This window comes from Thamnophis sirtalis, unplaced genomic scaffold (genome assembly GCF_051295495.1).
Source record: "Thamnophis sirtalis isolate CommonGarterSnake01/CBP01778 unplaced genomic scaffold, rThaSir2_p1.2 scaffold_4, whole genome shotgun sequence".
In the NCBI taxonomy this organism is placed as follows: domain Eukaryota; kingdom Metazoa; phylum Chordata; class Lepidosauria; order Squamata; family Natricidae; genus Thamnophis; species Thamnophis sirtalis.
In genome coordinates this window covers 111,560,973-111,577,324 of record NW_028261384.1, presented here as the reverse complement: position 1 = coordinate 111,577,324, position 16,352 = coordinate 111,560,973, and the positions used below count along the sequence as shown (strand labels likewise).

Below are 16,352 nucleotides of genomic sequence, written 5' to 3'. Positions count from 1 at the left end.
ACTGGAGGGTTGATGGAGGGAACTTCCAGCAACTTTGAAAACTTGGGACTCATGTTATAAAATTACTTATCCAAGGCCGAAGGAAGAGGCCCTGACCCTGGAGAAGCCCATTGATTCTAGACTACCTCAAAGAAGAGCTTAGATGACTGAACCACATGCTTTTCCACGGCAGGCCTGGAAAAAAGATGCTTTGGAGGTGGAAGCCACAGCAGAGCAATGTTGCAGACCAGCAGCAATGCCCCTTTCTATGGCTGCTGTAATAATGTCAGCCATATCAGAAGGATAGCAGGGAAATCCCCTTGAATCCCCAAGTCCGGAGTTAGGCTCCTTTCCTCTTGTGATCCATCCTCCTCAGGAACAACTACCCCATCCTCAGGCTGCAATAGGGAGGCAGGAGGGGAATTTTGCCCATCCGTGTCAGTGGACAGTTCCTCAGCAGGGCTTTGAGGCCTGGGTGGAGAAATCAAAGAAATCTGTTAGGCACCTCACAATGGTGGGCCTTAGCCTTACATGGATCTGAGGCCGGAGCACCGTCTTATCCTTGTAAGCTAAGCTTCTCTTGGGGCACCTTGGTCGGTTTGGGGGCATCTTCCCTCATACTACTCACTCTTTTTGTGGATCCTGACTCCTGCAGGTGACATAGGGGAAGGTGAAGAATCCCGAGGAGAACCAGGAACAACCATGTCTGAGGCAATAGCCACCATACTACTCCTGACCTCTTGCAACGCTGTCAAAATGGTGGACAGATCCTTTTGAGGTCTCAAAATGGCTGCCGGAACTTTTCCTGCTGAAAACCTTGTCTAAGATGGTCGCCTGGAACCTTCAAACCCTGAGGGATAATAAATGCGAACCAACAATGCCAGCTGGTTTGTGATGACCTCCTGGTTGTTTTGAGACCGCAAAATCATTAGCGCGATAAACCAAGCAGCCTGAGCCCAAATAGATGAGAAATGAAGCGGCAGTTCCAATCAGCAATTGGGTGGCAGCACGATGATAACAGTGACTGCAGGCTGTAGATGGCAGCTGCTGCAAAAAGAGGTTTTGCTCGGAGCCAAACAGCCGCAAACGAGCCAGGGAGCCCAGCAACCCCAAAGGAATGACATGAGGTGTGCAAGCGGCAAGGAAAGACCAGAGGGAAGAACCCATGGGCCCAATCGCCTCAAAGAAGCTGCTAGGGCCAGGGAACAAGTCCCACCCTACAACATCTAGCATCAAATAGCGAATTTAGTAAATTTAGAATAGCTAATATATCAAATCAAAACGAATTTACCTAATTTATCCAACTTTGAAGTAAAACCTATCAGAGAGATCACCAGACACAGCCAGTCCAAGGAAACGGACTGAGTCGAAGCTGGGAGAAGCTGGCACGGAGGGCGTGACTTATCAATTTGGTAGACTCAGTCCTATTGGACACTGGCTGGGATAACCCATGTCTGAATGATATCTCCACCTACTGGGAGAATAATGAGTGTAAAATCTAAGACACCTCAAAAGAAGCAACAAAATACAGCAATTAAAGCTCAGTACAAATACTGTAAAGGTTCAATAATTAGCAACGCAAATGCATAGTCTAACTGTGGAAGAAGGTCTCACTTTTCCAAAGAAAGAGAGTGTGGGCCTATGTTCAATACTCATGGAAAAATGGGGTTGTAGTTTATACATGTGTTCACATTACATTCCAAGCTACCATTTAGCATCTATGGTTGTCATAAGATGTTCTGTTCTGAGAAGAATACAAACAAACATTTGACATAGCAATCAACAGAACAGCTTTATGTTCGCTAACACAAGTCGAAAATAATCTAGCTAAGCATAAAAATCATTCCAAATATAACATAGAACAAGGCAAAAGACAGAATGTACAGCTGGCCAAGAGTAAGAAAGAGGAAATTGCAAGCAAAACAGGATTTCTTAGGAAATCAGATGGTCAATACTGATCTATGAACATGAATATGTATTTCATACTTTTCCCTGGTATCTGTGAAAAGTTTGATGAGAAGTGAAAATATAATTGTGCTAAAATGGCAAAGGATTGTACGAAATTGTGATGTACAGCGTTTGTTTGTTTTTTATCTACAAAACCACTCAATATCTGAGGGATGGGTATACAGGCTTTGAGAGAACATCCCCCCCCCCTTTACATCTCCTCTCTGCACAGAATAAAGCTATGTGAATGACCCCAGGACACCACAAACTTTGTAAATATTATGCCAGTTGCCAAGCATCCAAATTCTGATTATGTGACCATGGGGATGGTGCAATAGTCATAAGAGTGAAAAACAGTCATAAATTACTTTTTTTAGTGTCACTGTAACTTTGAATGGTCATTAAACAAATGGTTGTAAGTTGAAGGCGATCTGTAAATAGGCAAGTTAATCATAAACATGTAAAAAAATACATATAAGCCTCAACTTACAACCATTTGTTTAATAACCATTTGAATGTGTCCTGGCACTGAAAAAAAAGTGACTTATGACAATGAGTCCCAGGAGTTCTGTGGACACATGATTAGTGGTGCATTTTTTTTTTTTTTACTACTGGTTTGCTCGTGAGCTCACGATGCTTCTGGGCATGTGCAGAAGCGTCCGGGCGGGTGGGCTGAGCCTCCCACCACCACCACTACCAGCTTGCCCAATCTGGGACGAACCAGGAGCAACCCACCTCTGTCTTGGTGACTGGCATGCGGTTATGAAGGTTGGAGCACCTGAGATTGCCATTTGCAAATTTCCAGGCAGCTTCTGACAAGCAAAGTCGATTGGGGAAACAAGTCGTTTGCTTGATGACCTGAAAAATAGATTGTAAAATTGGGCCTGGTGACATGACTCACAGCAGCCATAACACTTAGGGACAGAAATTGCAATTACTTGTCAAGGATAGGCTGGCCAAAATGGTGACTGAGAATAGGAATATGTGAGATCTTCTAATAAGCTTTATCTAACTTAATATTTGAAGACTTTTGCTATAGAACATTTCCAGATTCTAATTTACTCACCCTAAAGCCTAGCTGCTACAGAAAAAATACAAATAATTTCAAAGGAGAGCTTAAAAGTAGTCTAATTTAGACTAAAATACAAAACCTATTGCTGTAATTCCTCCTGCTGCCACCTAGTGGCCAACTGTTGAAACAGTAAATGTTTCAAATCTCATTTCTACAGCTGTAGAATAGTGTAATAGATACTAGATAGTCCTCAACTTACGACAATTCAAATCAGAATTTTTGTTGTTAAGCAAGGTAGTTGTTAAATGAGCCATACCTAATTTATGATCTTTTTGCCACAGTTAATGAGTCATTGCATCTACTCTTTAAAATTAATCCAGTGTTCCCTATTGACTTTGCTTGCCAGAAGCGGGCTGAGACAGTTGTAAATGGCAATCATATGACCCTAGGATATTAAAAATACATGCCAGATGCCAAACAATCAAATTCCGATTACATGACTGTGGGATATTGTGGCTATTGTACGTGTGAGGTCTGGCCGTTGTAAGTCACACTTTTGCAGTGCTATTGTAACTTTAAATCAATGGCTGTAAGGTGAGGACTACCTGTATTGCCTTTCTCTATTAGAGCCTACTCTTGTGTTTGCAAATTCTTTCATTAACCTAGTTCTCTGGATTTGCACAATCCGTGGAACTATAAACTAGCTTTGCTTACCTGGGTTTCTCATCATGTTTTTGTCCCATAGAGTACCAATTGCAGCGTAGGGCAGTGGTGATGGTTAACCTTTGCTGAAACTGGAGCGCATGTGCGCCGGAGAACCAAAACCCAGAAGAGAGCAGCTGGCTGGTGCACATGTGAATGTCAGCCAGCTGCCCTTTCGGGTTCCGTTAAGCGTATACGTACCAGCCAGCTGCTCTCTTCTGGGTGCCGGCACGCATGCATCCGCCAGAACCTGGAAGAGAGTAGCTGGTTGGTGCACATGTGCATGGAACAGCTGTCTGGCCCACATACATGTGACAGAACTTAGAGCAGCTGGCGGTGATGTGCGTGCCCACAGAGGGCTCTGCGTGCCACCTCTGGCAGGCACGCCATAGGTTCGCCATCACAGGTTGAGGATGTTGTAGAAACTCAGCCAATAGCACTGTTGGTAAAGATATTACCTAGTTTGAATAATAAAACATCTGAGAGGAAACAACCAAGCTAATTACTAACGACCCCTCAAATTCAGCCAAATTCAGCCAATGCCTGTCGTAAAGGCTGTGCTTTTACTAACAGTGATGACTGGGAAGAACAAATTGAGATTCCCATAATTGCCATTATCATATTTGGGCTACAGTTTTTTGAATATCACTAGACAAGACCGTTGCAGAATTCTGTAATAGTTTTTTTAATAGTTCTTTGTTGCCACTGCATTGGTATTTAGCCCAAGATCGATTATTTTTGTAAGGCTTGGTTGCCTGAACTACCTCACACAAAGGATGGCAAGACTTGTATGCTAAGAGGCAAATACAGGGATCTGACTTAGCATGTAATTCTGGCCTATTATACTGCTTTGGAATATTCAGAGAGCTCCACAACTTTTAAATGATCAGTGCAAATTTCTTGCGCACTCCTGATTTGGAGGGAGCGTTCAGAGTATGGTCACTAAAGCAAAACAGCCATTTTCTATTGTTATGTATATTTGTTATCAGTATTTATAGAGAACACCAATTTGTTCTTACAGCCAATACTAATTGCTCAAGTTTTTTAACACGTTGGGATCACAGGGGATCCCCTGTGCTGATTATTAATACACAGTTTGAAATAGTTCGTCATCTATTTCAAACGTTTACCCGGGAGATGGGCAACCGCATTCACAAACTGAGTAGAAACATGCCTTAATTGAGCAAACCCAAATGGTGCCCAAAGGAATTCAGCTTTGAACCACAGTTTATAGTCCACAAAAGCTTGCTTCACAAATAAAGCAAAACCGAAAAATTCGTGGGTGACTCAGTTTAACTTAAAATGTGAACCTGGCCAGCAAATTCCCCAATTCCTCTTCCAAAAGGGCAATGGAAAATTTCGGGGTACAAAACTTCGGACAACTCTCGGATAGCAAGGAAAAGCGAGTTTACTGTATATTTTTGCTGTGAGCCGTTCGGCTTTTTGTAACATATAATCAATGCCTCACGTAGTGGTGATTCGAACTCTCCGCGCGTTTCAGGCATTTATTTCCCCAGCTTAACGTTCTGATTGTAGTTTTAACATTTCCAGGTGACTAAGAACCGCCCATCCCCGCCAAACTCTCTTTAGGGAGGAGGCGAAACCTGGTCACGTGCTCCTGCTTTGTGGTCACATGACGAAACGGGAGCAAAGAGCTGGAGCGCGTTTTCTTTCTTTTTGCTACCGCTACTAAACTCTTCTCTTATTTTTTTTCAGATTCTTCTGACCCTCTTCAGAAGAAAGGGCTTAACTTAGGTAAGGATTGGAAAGCGTTTCTTTATCTCAGTGTACTCCTATTGACTCTTTGGAATAAATTCGCGTCTTTCTCTCTCTCCCCCATCGTCCCCATTTCTCTGCCACTTCTAAGTCTAGTTGGTGGGAAACCGGTTTTGTAACCAGTAATTGCAAAAACTCAGGGGGAATCGCAGTAGGAAAAAACGTATGTCTTCGAGTGAAGTTTGTTTGTTGGAAAAGGTGCCTACTAGGCTACTGAGGAATTTTTTAAAAACTTGAAAATACGTATTTTGTGGAGGTCCGCATCTAAAGCCTGATATTATAAAAGCCAGTTTGATGCAGTAGTTAAGGCACCAGTCTAGAAAGTGGGAGGCAGACCAGGAGTCTTGTGCCAGTCACTCACTCTCAGTCCCAGGACGCATGCAATGGCAAGCCATTTTTTAAAAATCCTGATTGTCACTAGGAGTCAAAACTGATTTGTATTGGCATCACAGCTCGATTTAAAAGTCCCCTTCCATAGAAGTGAGGACTATTATCAAGGCTTCTGTTGATTTTTATCAGCTAATAACTCAAATTAGAGTTGTGTTTGTTCATGGACAAACTTCTGAGTTGATTGCTTTTTTTGCCGGTTAAGTAGTCCAGGCATCTCAGGAGGCTTGTATTATGAACGCAGGAGAAACATGTATATGCTTGGATTCTTGTTTAGAAGTTTAAAAAATGACTATGGTTTGTTGGCTTTCCCCAGAAAGTTTTGAGGGTGCCCTGGTTCTCGGTTTCAGCTTTATCTGACTCCATTTGCAATTCTGAAAACGCTTCTGACCTTCCTCTAGCAGTGTAAACTGATAAGAGGAAGGCCATCTGCGGTCCCTTCCCTTTTTACTCCATACACATTGAAGGAAGGGTTCTTGCAACTCTTAGAATTTGTAAGGCATTATATAAATGTAATTGTTTTAATAATGATACTGCCTTTGGCTTGTAGTGAATGTTTCATGCTGCATTCATATGCTAAACCAACATGTGCTTTATTTAAGGCATGCCTTGCGTAAACCCACTCAGTATGGTAAGCTGTTTGTTTCAGTACATTGCTTAAGAGTGTTTTTGATAAATCATAATTAAGCTATGACATAATATAGACTTTAGGTTCTGTTTTGAAATAAGCCTCAGGTTAAGAACTCCAATGCTATATTACAAGGATAAACAGTTATTTATCAATATTTGATATGTTATATTGCTAACGACAATTTTCCTTCCAACATGATACATGGTCATAGAACAGTATATTAGGAACTGTAGCTTACCCATAATTGCTATATAAACTTGACCAGAAGTAAATTCTAAAGACTTCTAAAATCCAATGTTTGAATAGAGAAGAACAGGCTGTAGTTAAACCTTGCCAAAACAGAGTAGTTATGGGTTTTGGATCTTCCAGATCTGGTATTGGAGGGTTTCTGTCTTTGGTTCAGACATTATCTTATTTAGACTTAGTGTACATTCTGGGGGGTTCTCCTGGCCTCATAACAGCTGCTCAGTTGCATGGGTAAGTTGCACCTATTCCTCAACTATAAAGCCCTGCTCATGGCTATTTGCGCTTTACTACCACTTAATGGAACTATAGGTAGTCCTTAGTTAAAACTTTGTTTAGCAACCATTCAAAATTGCATTGAAAAAAAATGACTTATACCTTACACTTCTGGTCCCTATTATTACAACCATCAGAGCATCCTCACAATAACATGATCAAAGTTTGGGTGCGCTATATACACTGGTTCAGCATCTCTGGTGTTACAAGATCACCATTTGCAACTGTCTCCTCTGGTTTCCAACAAGTAGAGAGTCAATGGGGCAAATTGGATTTGCCTAGTGACCACATGATTCTCTTAACAGCTGTAATGATTTGCTGAACAACATGAGAAAAGTTGTAAAATTGAGCACAATTCACTTAATTGTCCTGTTTAGCAACAGAAATTCTGATCAGTGTTTATGGAGATTTTCAGTCATCCAGATCATAATTATCCCAAAGGTGCTTTTTCAAAAGGCAACTGGACTTTCTTTGTTTTCCTTGAAGACATTTCCCTTCTCATCCAAAAAGCTGCCTCAGTTCTGATGGAATGATGAAAAATAGATTTATATTCCTTTCAGTCACCTAGTTCTTAGCACTCTTTGAGAGTCATCAAGAACATTTGAACATGTATCTGTACCCTCAGTGTCTCCTGAATAGTGCAAATGGGCATGGAACCTTTTTGGAAGTTCCTTTTTTACTTTGTACAATTTAAGGGAAGTTCCACATCTTTTGCATGGCTGCTCTTGAAAAGTATATGAAAAGTCCAGAAAGCAATGTTATGGGTGCACACACACACTGTGTAACACTGCTACTGTATAAGCTACAGTACACTGGCTTTTCTGATAGGCTTCCAGTTGCAATTCAAGGTGCTGGTTATCACCTTGAAAGCCTTAAATGGCATAGAACTTGGTTACTTGAGGGACAGCTTTCTCCTAAGAACATATTGTGCTCTATCTTCCATTGGGAGGCCTTGCTACATATTCCTTTTTTAAAAAAAATATCTTGTCATTTTATGGGACCTAGAAAGTGCAATTTCTGTGGTTGCTCTTGCTTTGTGGAATGCTCAACAGTCACCAAATAAATAATGTGGTTATTAAGCAAACTCTTTTTTTTTTTGTGGGGGGACAACAACTGACATTTACTTTTGATTTTCAGCAAAAATGTTGTAAATTGCATTTCCATAACTCTGAAATGCTAGAAACAGCCATAAATGTGACTGGAAGGTGCTGGTAGGGTGGCTGTTGTAATTTCAGAACTCAGTCACAAATTTTGGGCAAGCTCATTGTAGCTTTGAATAGTTACTAAACGACTAGCTGAGAAGTACCTGCATATACCCCTCCCCCCCCCGTTTGATAAATAAGGCAGCAAACATAGTTACTACTTTCTTCCTCCTGTTTTTCCCACAACTCTGAAGTAAGTTGGGCTGATAACATGCTTGGCTCAAAGGCTTTCAAGCCTAAGGTAGCACTAGAATTGATACTTTCCTAGTTTCTAGCTTGGTGCCTTAACTACTAGACCAAGCTGGCCGTAAATTATTTTCTGAGTATTCTCCACACCCTAGCATGTTTCCATTTCTGAAAAATAGGTTGTGGTTATATATTGTGTTTTGCCCAAATTTGTTGGAATAAAACAGTTCAGGTCAAATGTTCCACTAAGCCATACTTAAGTTACATCTTGTTATGGTCAGTAAACAATGAGAAAGCTGGCTGATGGCTCCTAGTCTACTACTACTTGCTGTACTGATTTCCAGCTTTTTTCTAGTCCTTCAGAGAGGTGGCTGAGTTTTATTGGTTTGTTTCTTTATTCCTGTGTTGGTTGGTAATTTGTGTTGGTTGGTAATTAATTCCTGTGTTCCATTCATTTGTTTTTAGGACCAAGTTTGATAAATTCCCAGATGATATAAAACACTGTTGATGTTGACATGTTCATTTGACCTTAGGTATTGATGGACATGGAGCAGAAGGATGCTGACAGCTTAAAATGCAATACATTGCGAGTGCTAATCAACTACCCAAATGGTATCAAATTTGGAGACTTCATTGGTGCTTATTATCAGATTCATCATTTTCATCCCCAATTATCTCATTACGGGTACAGTTCCCTCAGACATTTATTAGATGAAATGAGAGAAACTGTTGTTGTTAAAGGCAGTCAAACAAGCGAGCCCGTAATGAAGCTAATAGATGGTTTAAATATTGGTGGTTGGCTGGATGAAATTGAAAACGACGGACTGGACAGTTTTGAAGAGGAAGATTCAAGATTGAAGGTGGAAGAAGATTCAAGATTGAAGGTGGAAGAAGATTCAAGATTGAAGGTGGAAGAAGATTCAAGATTGAAGGTGGAAAAAAGAGCAAGAAGGAAAGATGCAGCAGCAGGTAAATGCATTACCTAATGGGGAAAATGGCAGCCCAGTACAGCTGTAGCAGTTGCCTCATTATATTGGGCATTATATTTGGCTATCTGAAACTTCATTTATTTATTTGCTTTATTTGTGTGCTGCCCATTCTTAAACTCTATCCTTCCAATGTAGATATAGATGTCTCTCCCCCCCCCCCCCGCAAAAGTGACTGATTCAAATTACAACAGACTCTAATTTATGACTCAGTTTCAAAATTATGATGGTCTCAGTAGCCCTGTGTTTGTTCACCCTTACAAGTAACTGCAGGGATGTTACAGTGGCCCTCTACCTATCTGCCCCACTCATGCCAATACATGCCCCCACAGCTGAAGCCTGCTTTAAACCCAGCCGCCTAAGGCAGTGATGGCGAACATTTTGGGCACCGAGTGCCCAAACTGGAATGTGTGCTGGAAACCCAAAGACCAGCTAGCTGGTGCACATGCACGCACTGGCCAGCTGGCCTTTGGGTTTCCGGCACATGCATGCACACCAGGCAGTGCAAAGACCAGCTGGCCAGCATTCATGCATGTGCCGGAAATCAGAAGAAGAGCTGGTGATGGCACACACACCCAGAGGGGGCTCTGTGTGCCACCTCTGGCATGCATGCCATAGGTTCGCCATCAGAGGCCTAAGGGATCCTAAAGCCAGTAGAAGACTACTGGCACACAGAGGACTGTTACAGGTTGTCCCACACAGGAACTTTCAGGTCTCTTTGGTTAGCTCCAGGGCCCAGCAGCATCCAACTTGCCTTTCTGTTTTTTGCAGAGAAGTGTCCTGGCCAATGCGATCATAGTTTTTCTAAAGAGACCACCTCATTCTAGGCTCTATCTGTTTGTGGAAACTCCTTAAAAAGCAGAGCCCCCTAGAGGATCACGAGTATAATATAGCCTGCAGAATAGCAAGGGGTTGCCATGAGGCAGCCTCTGTAGGAAAGCTTAAATCTCACATTGACACATTGGTGAGTGGGGGGGGGGGGGAGGAAAAGTACGTTTTATTTTATTTTGAAAATTTATTGCTGCTTACTCTCTCAGAGCAACTCGGCGGCTTTCAGGAAATAAAAACAATATAAAAGAAAAAAATAATAAAATACCCTCCCACCATAATGAAATAAGAACCTCTCACCCCAGTGACAATATGACACACATTCATGCCAGCCATTTAATGGGTTCCCCAGGCCTGCTGGCAGAACTACATATTCAGGGCCTTTCAAATGAGTGTTAGATGGGAGCCAATCTAATTTCCAGCGGGAGGAACCTACCAAGAACAAGGCCCTTCTTCTGGGTCCCACCAGCACTGTTTCCTTAAGGTGCGCAGATGCACGGTTGCGCACGTGGTAAGAAAACACTGTGCTGCAGTTTCTAACTGCCACACAATGATTTCTGTCACAGGCTCCGGAAGCTGAGAGGCTTCAGAAAATCTAGGGTTGGCACGGGGACGGCGGCAGGAGCTTACGCGGCACAGCCGGTCTCCTAGGACCTGCTAGGCGCCGGCTGCGGCGCTCATTATCAGTCGCCCAATGTTCAGCAAAGCAAATGCGGGGAAGTCCTTTGCAGGTGGCTAGAACTGGCTGCCCACAAATGACTTCCCCAGACTTGTTTTGATGAGCACAGAGTGACTGATGGTAGTTGGCGCCAGCCTCTCAAACTAGTGTCAGTCGCCCCGTGTTCAGCAAAGCAAGCCTGGGGAGTTCCTTTGTGGGCAGCCAATCCTAGCCACTTGCACTCGGCGCTGCGGCTGAAGTGAACCCCCAAAGCTCCCGCCGCCACCGGAATATCTGCTGCCACCTCCTCCTCCTCCTCCAGAACTACTGGATTTGCCGCCCGATGCGGCTGAGGTGAAGCCGCCAAAGTTCCAGCCTGCACCCCCGCCCGTGGCAGTGGTGCTTCCCCCTCCACGCGGAGCACCTTAGCTGGGCCCCGTGTTATCCCTCCACCCTCCTCTTCCACCAAGCTTTTGAGGAGCCATGAGGCCACGGGAGCCAGTAGGAAGGCGGCGGAGGGGGCGGGAGCAGGGAAAAAAAGGCCTCATGGCTTTTCTTTTTTTTTCTTTTTTGATAAATATTTTATTCATTTTCACATTCCATTTTACAGTCACTTATATACTGGATATTTGCTATAAAAAAAGAATTAAAATAAAATAAAAAGAAAACACAACTCATCATCCTTCACAACCCCACCTGACACTTCCATCCTCCATACACCCCATCTTCCCCCTCCAACTTTCCTTTCCTCCCTCTAACACTCCCCTCCTACTTCCCTTTCCCCTCAAACCTTCCTTTCTCCCCTTCCTCCTAGCATTCCCCTTACACCCTCCTTACATTCCCCTTACTCCTTCCTTACTCCTCCCTCTTCTTTCCCTCTACCTCTCCCCTTGGTGTATTCCTTTATTCAACTATTATTTATTAATATAATATGATAAAAAAGAAAAAAAATAAACCAAGGAAGAAAATTATAAAGAAAGAAAAAAAAGAAAAAAAAAGAAAGAACAACCGTATACAAGTGCATTCTTCTTCTTATTGAAACTATATTAACACCCACCCACCCACCCCCCATAAATCCCCATCCCTAATCCCCCCGACTTCCCGGGGCCCACACCTGGCACTGCCCTCTGTCAAACCCCTTCTAAAGTATCTTATGATCGTATAAATTAAAAATAAAAGTAATATATAAAAAAGAATAGATAGATAGAAAATACAAATTATAAAAAGGAAAAGAAAAGAAAGAAAAAAAAGAAAAAAAAGAGAAAAAAAACTCTTTGTATTAAGCTCAGCCCCCCATCTTTATTTATGTTTAAATAGTGTAAGTCATCCTATATGTATTTTATTCTCGTCTCTTGCTTCTTTGTTATTTACCCCAACCTCCTGTAGATTCTCCAGTTCCTCTTATATTCAGATAAACATTTATACAAATTTATGTAGACATCAATATACAATCTAACTCAAAATAATCTCCCAAACTTTCCCTTCTAGTAAAATTTAAGCAGCATGGATCATTCCACATATTCAAATATTACTTTACAGAAGAATAGTCTCATCCAACTTTCCCTTCTAATAGAATTTAAACAGCGTAAATCATTCCGCGTGCATTTTACCCTCGTCCCTTGCTTCTCTAATATTTACCACTATTTCCCATAGTCCCTCCAAATAATCTCTCTTAACCTTATTTTCAAACAGTAATTCACACAAGAGTCAAAATTTATACAAATTTGTGCAGACATCAATTTACAATCTAGCTCAAGATAATCTCACCGAACTTTCCCTTCTAGTAAAATTTAAGCAGCGTGGATCAAATATTACTTTACACAAAAATCAGTTTGCATTCTATCTTAAAATGATCCCATCCAGCTTTCCCTTCTAATAGGATCCAAACAATGCAAATCATTCCGCATGCATTCCACCCTCATCCCTTGCTTCTCCGATATTTACCACTATCAAATTTATACAGACATTAGTTTACAATCTAGCTCAAAATAATTTCACCAAGCTTTCCCTTCTAATAAAAAATTAAATAGCATGGATCATTCCACATATTCAAATAATGCTTTCAACAAGAATCAGTTTACCTTCTATTTTGAAATAATCTCATCAAACTTTCCCCTCTAACAGGATTTAAACAGCGTAAATCATTCTGCATGCATTTTACAAATATACATTCAACATCACCCCACCAATATCCGATTCCGCTTTTTCTACCGGAGAGAGGTCGCAAACCCCCATTCAATCCACAACTTTGACGAATATTTTAAAATGTCTAAATCCTCGATCTCCGCTTTTCTGCTTCTCCGAGGGAGGGTGAGCTACCTCCTCCATCTTGCAGCCACGTGGTTTGCTGCTTGCCTTCTCCTTCGGCTTGTCTTTCCTCTTTTCCAAGTGAATCAGGAAGTCCCGCCTTCAAAGTCTTGTAGTAGAAATCTTGAGCCTCCGAAACAGAATTGAGACGAAATCTTTGATTCTCAAATGTGACCGTAATGCCGGCTGGGGCCTCCCATTTATATTGAATCTGATGATTTCTAAGCTCTTTAGTTAAGAAAGTATAGTCTCTTCTTGCTTTTAATATCTGGGATGGGATTTCTTTGAAGACAATCAAATCCTGGCCATCAACTCGCAGGCTTTTATTGTAAAACTTTTGCATAATCGCATTTCTGGATTCTTTTGTGGAGAAATATAATTATGTCCCTCGGGAGCTGTCGCTGTTCCGCTACCAACGAATTCTGGCGATAGATTTTCCGAATCTGCCAATCAAAATTAAGTCCCGGGCTTCCCACCGCATGGCTGAAGGCTTTAACAAAGGTCTGTTTCAGATTCTCTCGTTCCTTTTCGCGGAATCCTCTGACTCTTATTGCAAATGCCTTCTTGTTAAAATTTATCATAACGAGCTGTTCTTGAGTATCTCTAATTTTTTGTTGTAATGTTTGGATATTAGTAGTCAAATTAGAATTAGCCTCCTCCAAGCTTTCCAATTTATTCTCCATTTCAGCGGTATAATCTGACAGGGCAGACACGGCTACAAACGTATTCGCCTTCATTTGGGCAATTTTAGACTTTAAATTACCATATAACTCCAATACAAATTCTTTAATTTCTTGTTTAAAATCATTAAACATTTGAAAGAAAAATTCCTGTGTTAGGAATTCTCCAGTAGAGGGCGTAGGAGACAAGGGCTGCGATTCCATAGTAGATTCTTTAAATTCATTCGTAGATTCTTTAGGCACATTCATAGAGAGACGCTTCGATTTTGACCTGGGTGCCATTATAAATAAACAAATAAACTGCGCTCTCGCTCCCCTCTGTTTCCAAAAAAAAAAAAAAATTATTTTGTTAAGGAGCGGTCTGCAGGAAGGTAAAGCCGGCTAAGTACATCCCCTATCAGTCACCAACGGAGAGAAATCGCCATTTTGAAGTCCGTTTAAACAAAGAAGCTCTAGGACAAATGAGGCCGGTGTTTACGATAGTAATAAAAGCATAAATCTCACAGGGGTGGGACCCGCCCGTATTAATCCTAGCTTCAAACAACTTTGCTTTGTCCTGGGGGGGGGTCGCCTGTCTAGGGCTGCAAAAAAAAAAACAGCTGAGAAGAACTGGCTGGAGATAAAGGCTCTGCTTACGCTGGATCTAATCTCTGTCCACAGCCAAAAAAAAGAAAAAGGCTGTGAATTACGAATAGACCCTAACCACAGAGCTACTCCCTGCCCCTTTATAGCCAAAAAGGGGTGATATCTATGATCTTATTTAGATATACAGACCACGGGTGTGGGTGCCAGCAGGAGCTTTGGCGGCTTCACCTCAGCCGCAGCAAATGTGGTGCTGTTGGAGGAGGAGGAGGAGGCAGCAGCAGTTATTCTGGTGGTGGTGGGTGCTCGTCGGCATTTTCAGTGGTAGCCCTGCCCCTAGTGAAAAAACCGAAGATGGAGCAGATCCACGCAGATGACGTCGCCCCAACATGACTGGAGGAGGAATTCTGGGAGTTGAAGTTCACAAGTCTTAAAGCTGTGGTGTTTGAAGACCCCTGGTTTTTCTTTTCCTAAAGGGTTATGGGTGCAAGGATCTTGTAACAACAGCTTTAAGACTTCCGTGTTTCAAATGCCAGACTTTCTGAGCCAACATATTGGTTGCTAAGCAGGAGCGTTGTTAAGTAATACACTTTTAATTAAGCGGGTACCTTGAATAAACATAACTGAGTTTCAAATAATACTGATTTCGTTGTTGTCTTAGGTGACATCTGTGAAAAAAATTTAGGTGCTCAGGCATAAAAATATGCCTCACAAACACTATACTTTTCTGCTCACACTGAAAAAAAATTAGAGGGAATATTGCCCGCCAGATGTATCTCTTTAAAGGAAGGGATCCACAACATTCCTTGCCTCCCCACTCTAGTGGGTCAGGTAGATGTAACCAGCAAGAGATGATCCCTGAGATAACTGGTCCCATGCCATAAAAAGTTTTAAAGGCAACAACCAGCACCTTCAAGTAGTGCTGCTGGGCCCTGTAGCTGGCTAATGAGCAGGCTGAATCCTGCCAGTCTCTGGGTCACTTTACATTGTCTTATATGACTAAGTGCTGGGTAGGAGATCTTTGCCTGTAAGCTGTAACAACCCTGTGCATGCCGATAGCTTCTGTTTCCCCTTATCCTTGAGGCATCCAGTGCTCTGCTTAATAACTCAAGTGGTCATTTAACATCCTCATCAGGAAGAAGAGGGGTGATGTTTGTTAAGCGAGGTCATTGTGGTCTTGCTTAACAACCATAATTTGCAATCATAATGGGTAGACTCTATTATGGTTGTAACTCAGCCTAGCTGTATTGCAAGATGGCTGAGAGTTAAATTTTGCTTGGTCTTATGATTAACAGCTATGCAATTTAATTGAAGCTATCACAAGTTGCTCAGTGCTCCATTCATTTACCATATTTTTTGGACTATAAGATGTTCCGAAGTATATGACACACCTAGCTTTTGGGAAAGAAAACAAGGGGGGGAGGAAATCTGCCTCTGTCTCCCAGCAGTTTACCTCCTTGCAGCAAACAGTAAATAGCTTGGTCAGCTTCAGCACAGATTTAGCGCAATTAGCTGATTGGCGATTGGATCTGCCTCCCGGAATACTGCTTATCAGCTGTTCCATGCTGCAGGGATTGCCCATCGCCATGCTGCATATCGCTGCCTCCATGCACCCCTTTTTTTGGCCCATTCCAGTGGGGATTTGCTGCTGCCACCATCCAGTCCCCTGCCTGGAACAGGCCAAAAATAGAATGTGCAGAAGCAGAAAATGTGGTGCACAGTGGCCAAAACTGGAGCGTATGGTGACGGGCAGTTGCAATCCCTGCAGCCTAGAACAGTTGATTGGCGGTATTCTGGGAGGCCGACCCAACTGCCAATCAGTGCTTAATCAGACTGTGCTGAAGCTGACCAGGCTGTTTGCTGCAAGGAGATGAATTGCTGGGGGCCGAGGCTGAAGGGTGGGTGGGGCTTCGGCAACATTCGTTGTATAAAATCCACAGACATTGCCACCCATCTTTTTTGGGGGGCGG

At 42.3% G+C, this 16,352-nt stretch overlaps 1 protein-coding gene across 2 annotated transcripts in view; it reads left to right on the top strand.

The window, feature by feature from the left end:
* Window positions 1–5,260: 5,260 nt before the first annotated feature.
* LOC106550458 (uncharacterized) overlaps window positions 5,261–16,352 on the top strand; it is a 33,865-nt gene continuing 22,773 nt past the window's right edge. For both annotated transcript variants that reach the window (XM_014068375.2, XM_014068374.2), the window contains exons 1-2: window positions 5,261–5,395; window positions 8,875–9,310. In XM_014068375.2, coding sequence (XP_013923850.2) covers window positions 8,881–9,310 — 430 coding nt within the window. In that variant the 5' untranslated portion in view covers window positions 5,261–5,395; window positions 8,875–8,880. The remainder of the gene's footprint in view (window positions 5,396–8,874; window positions 9,311–16,352) is intronic.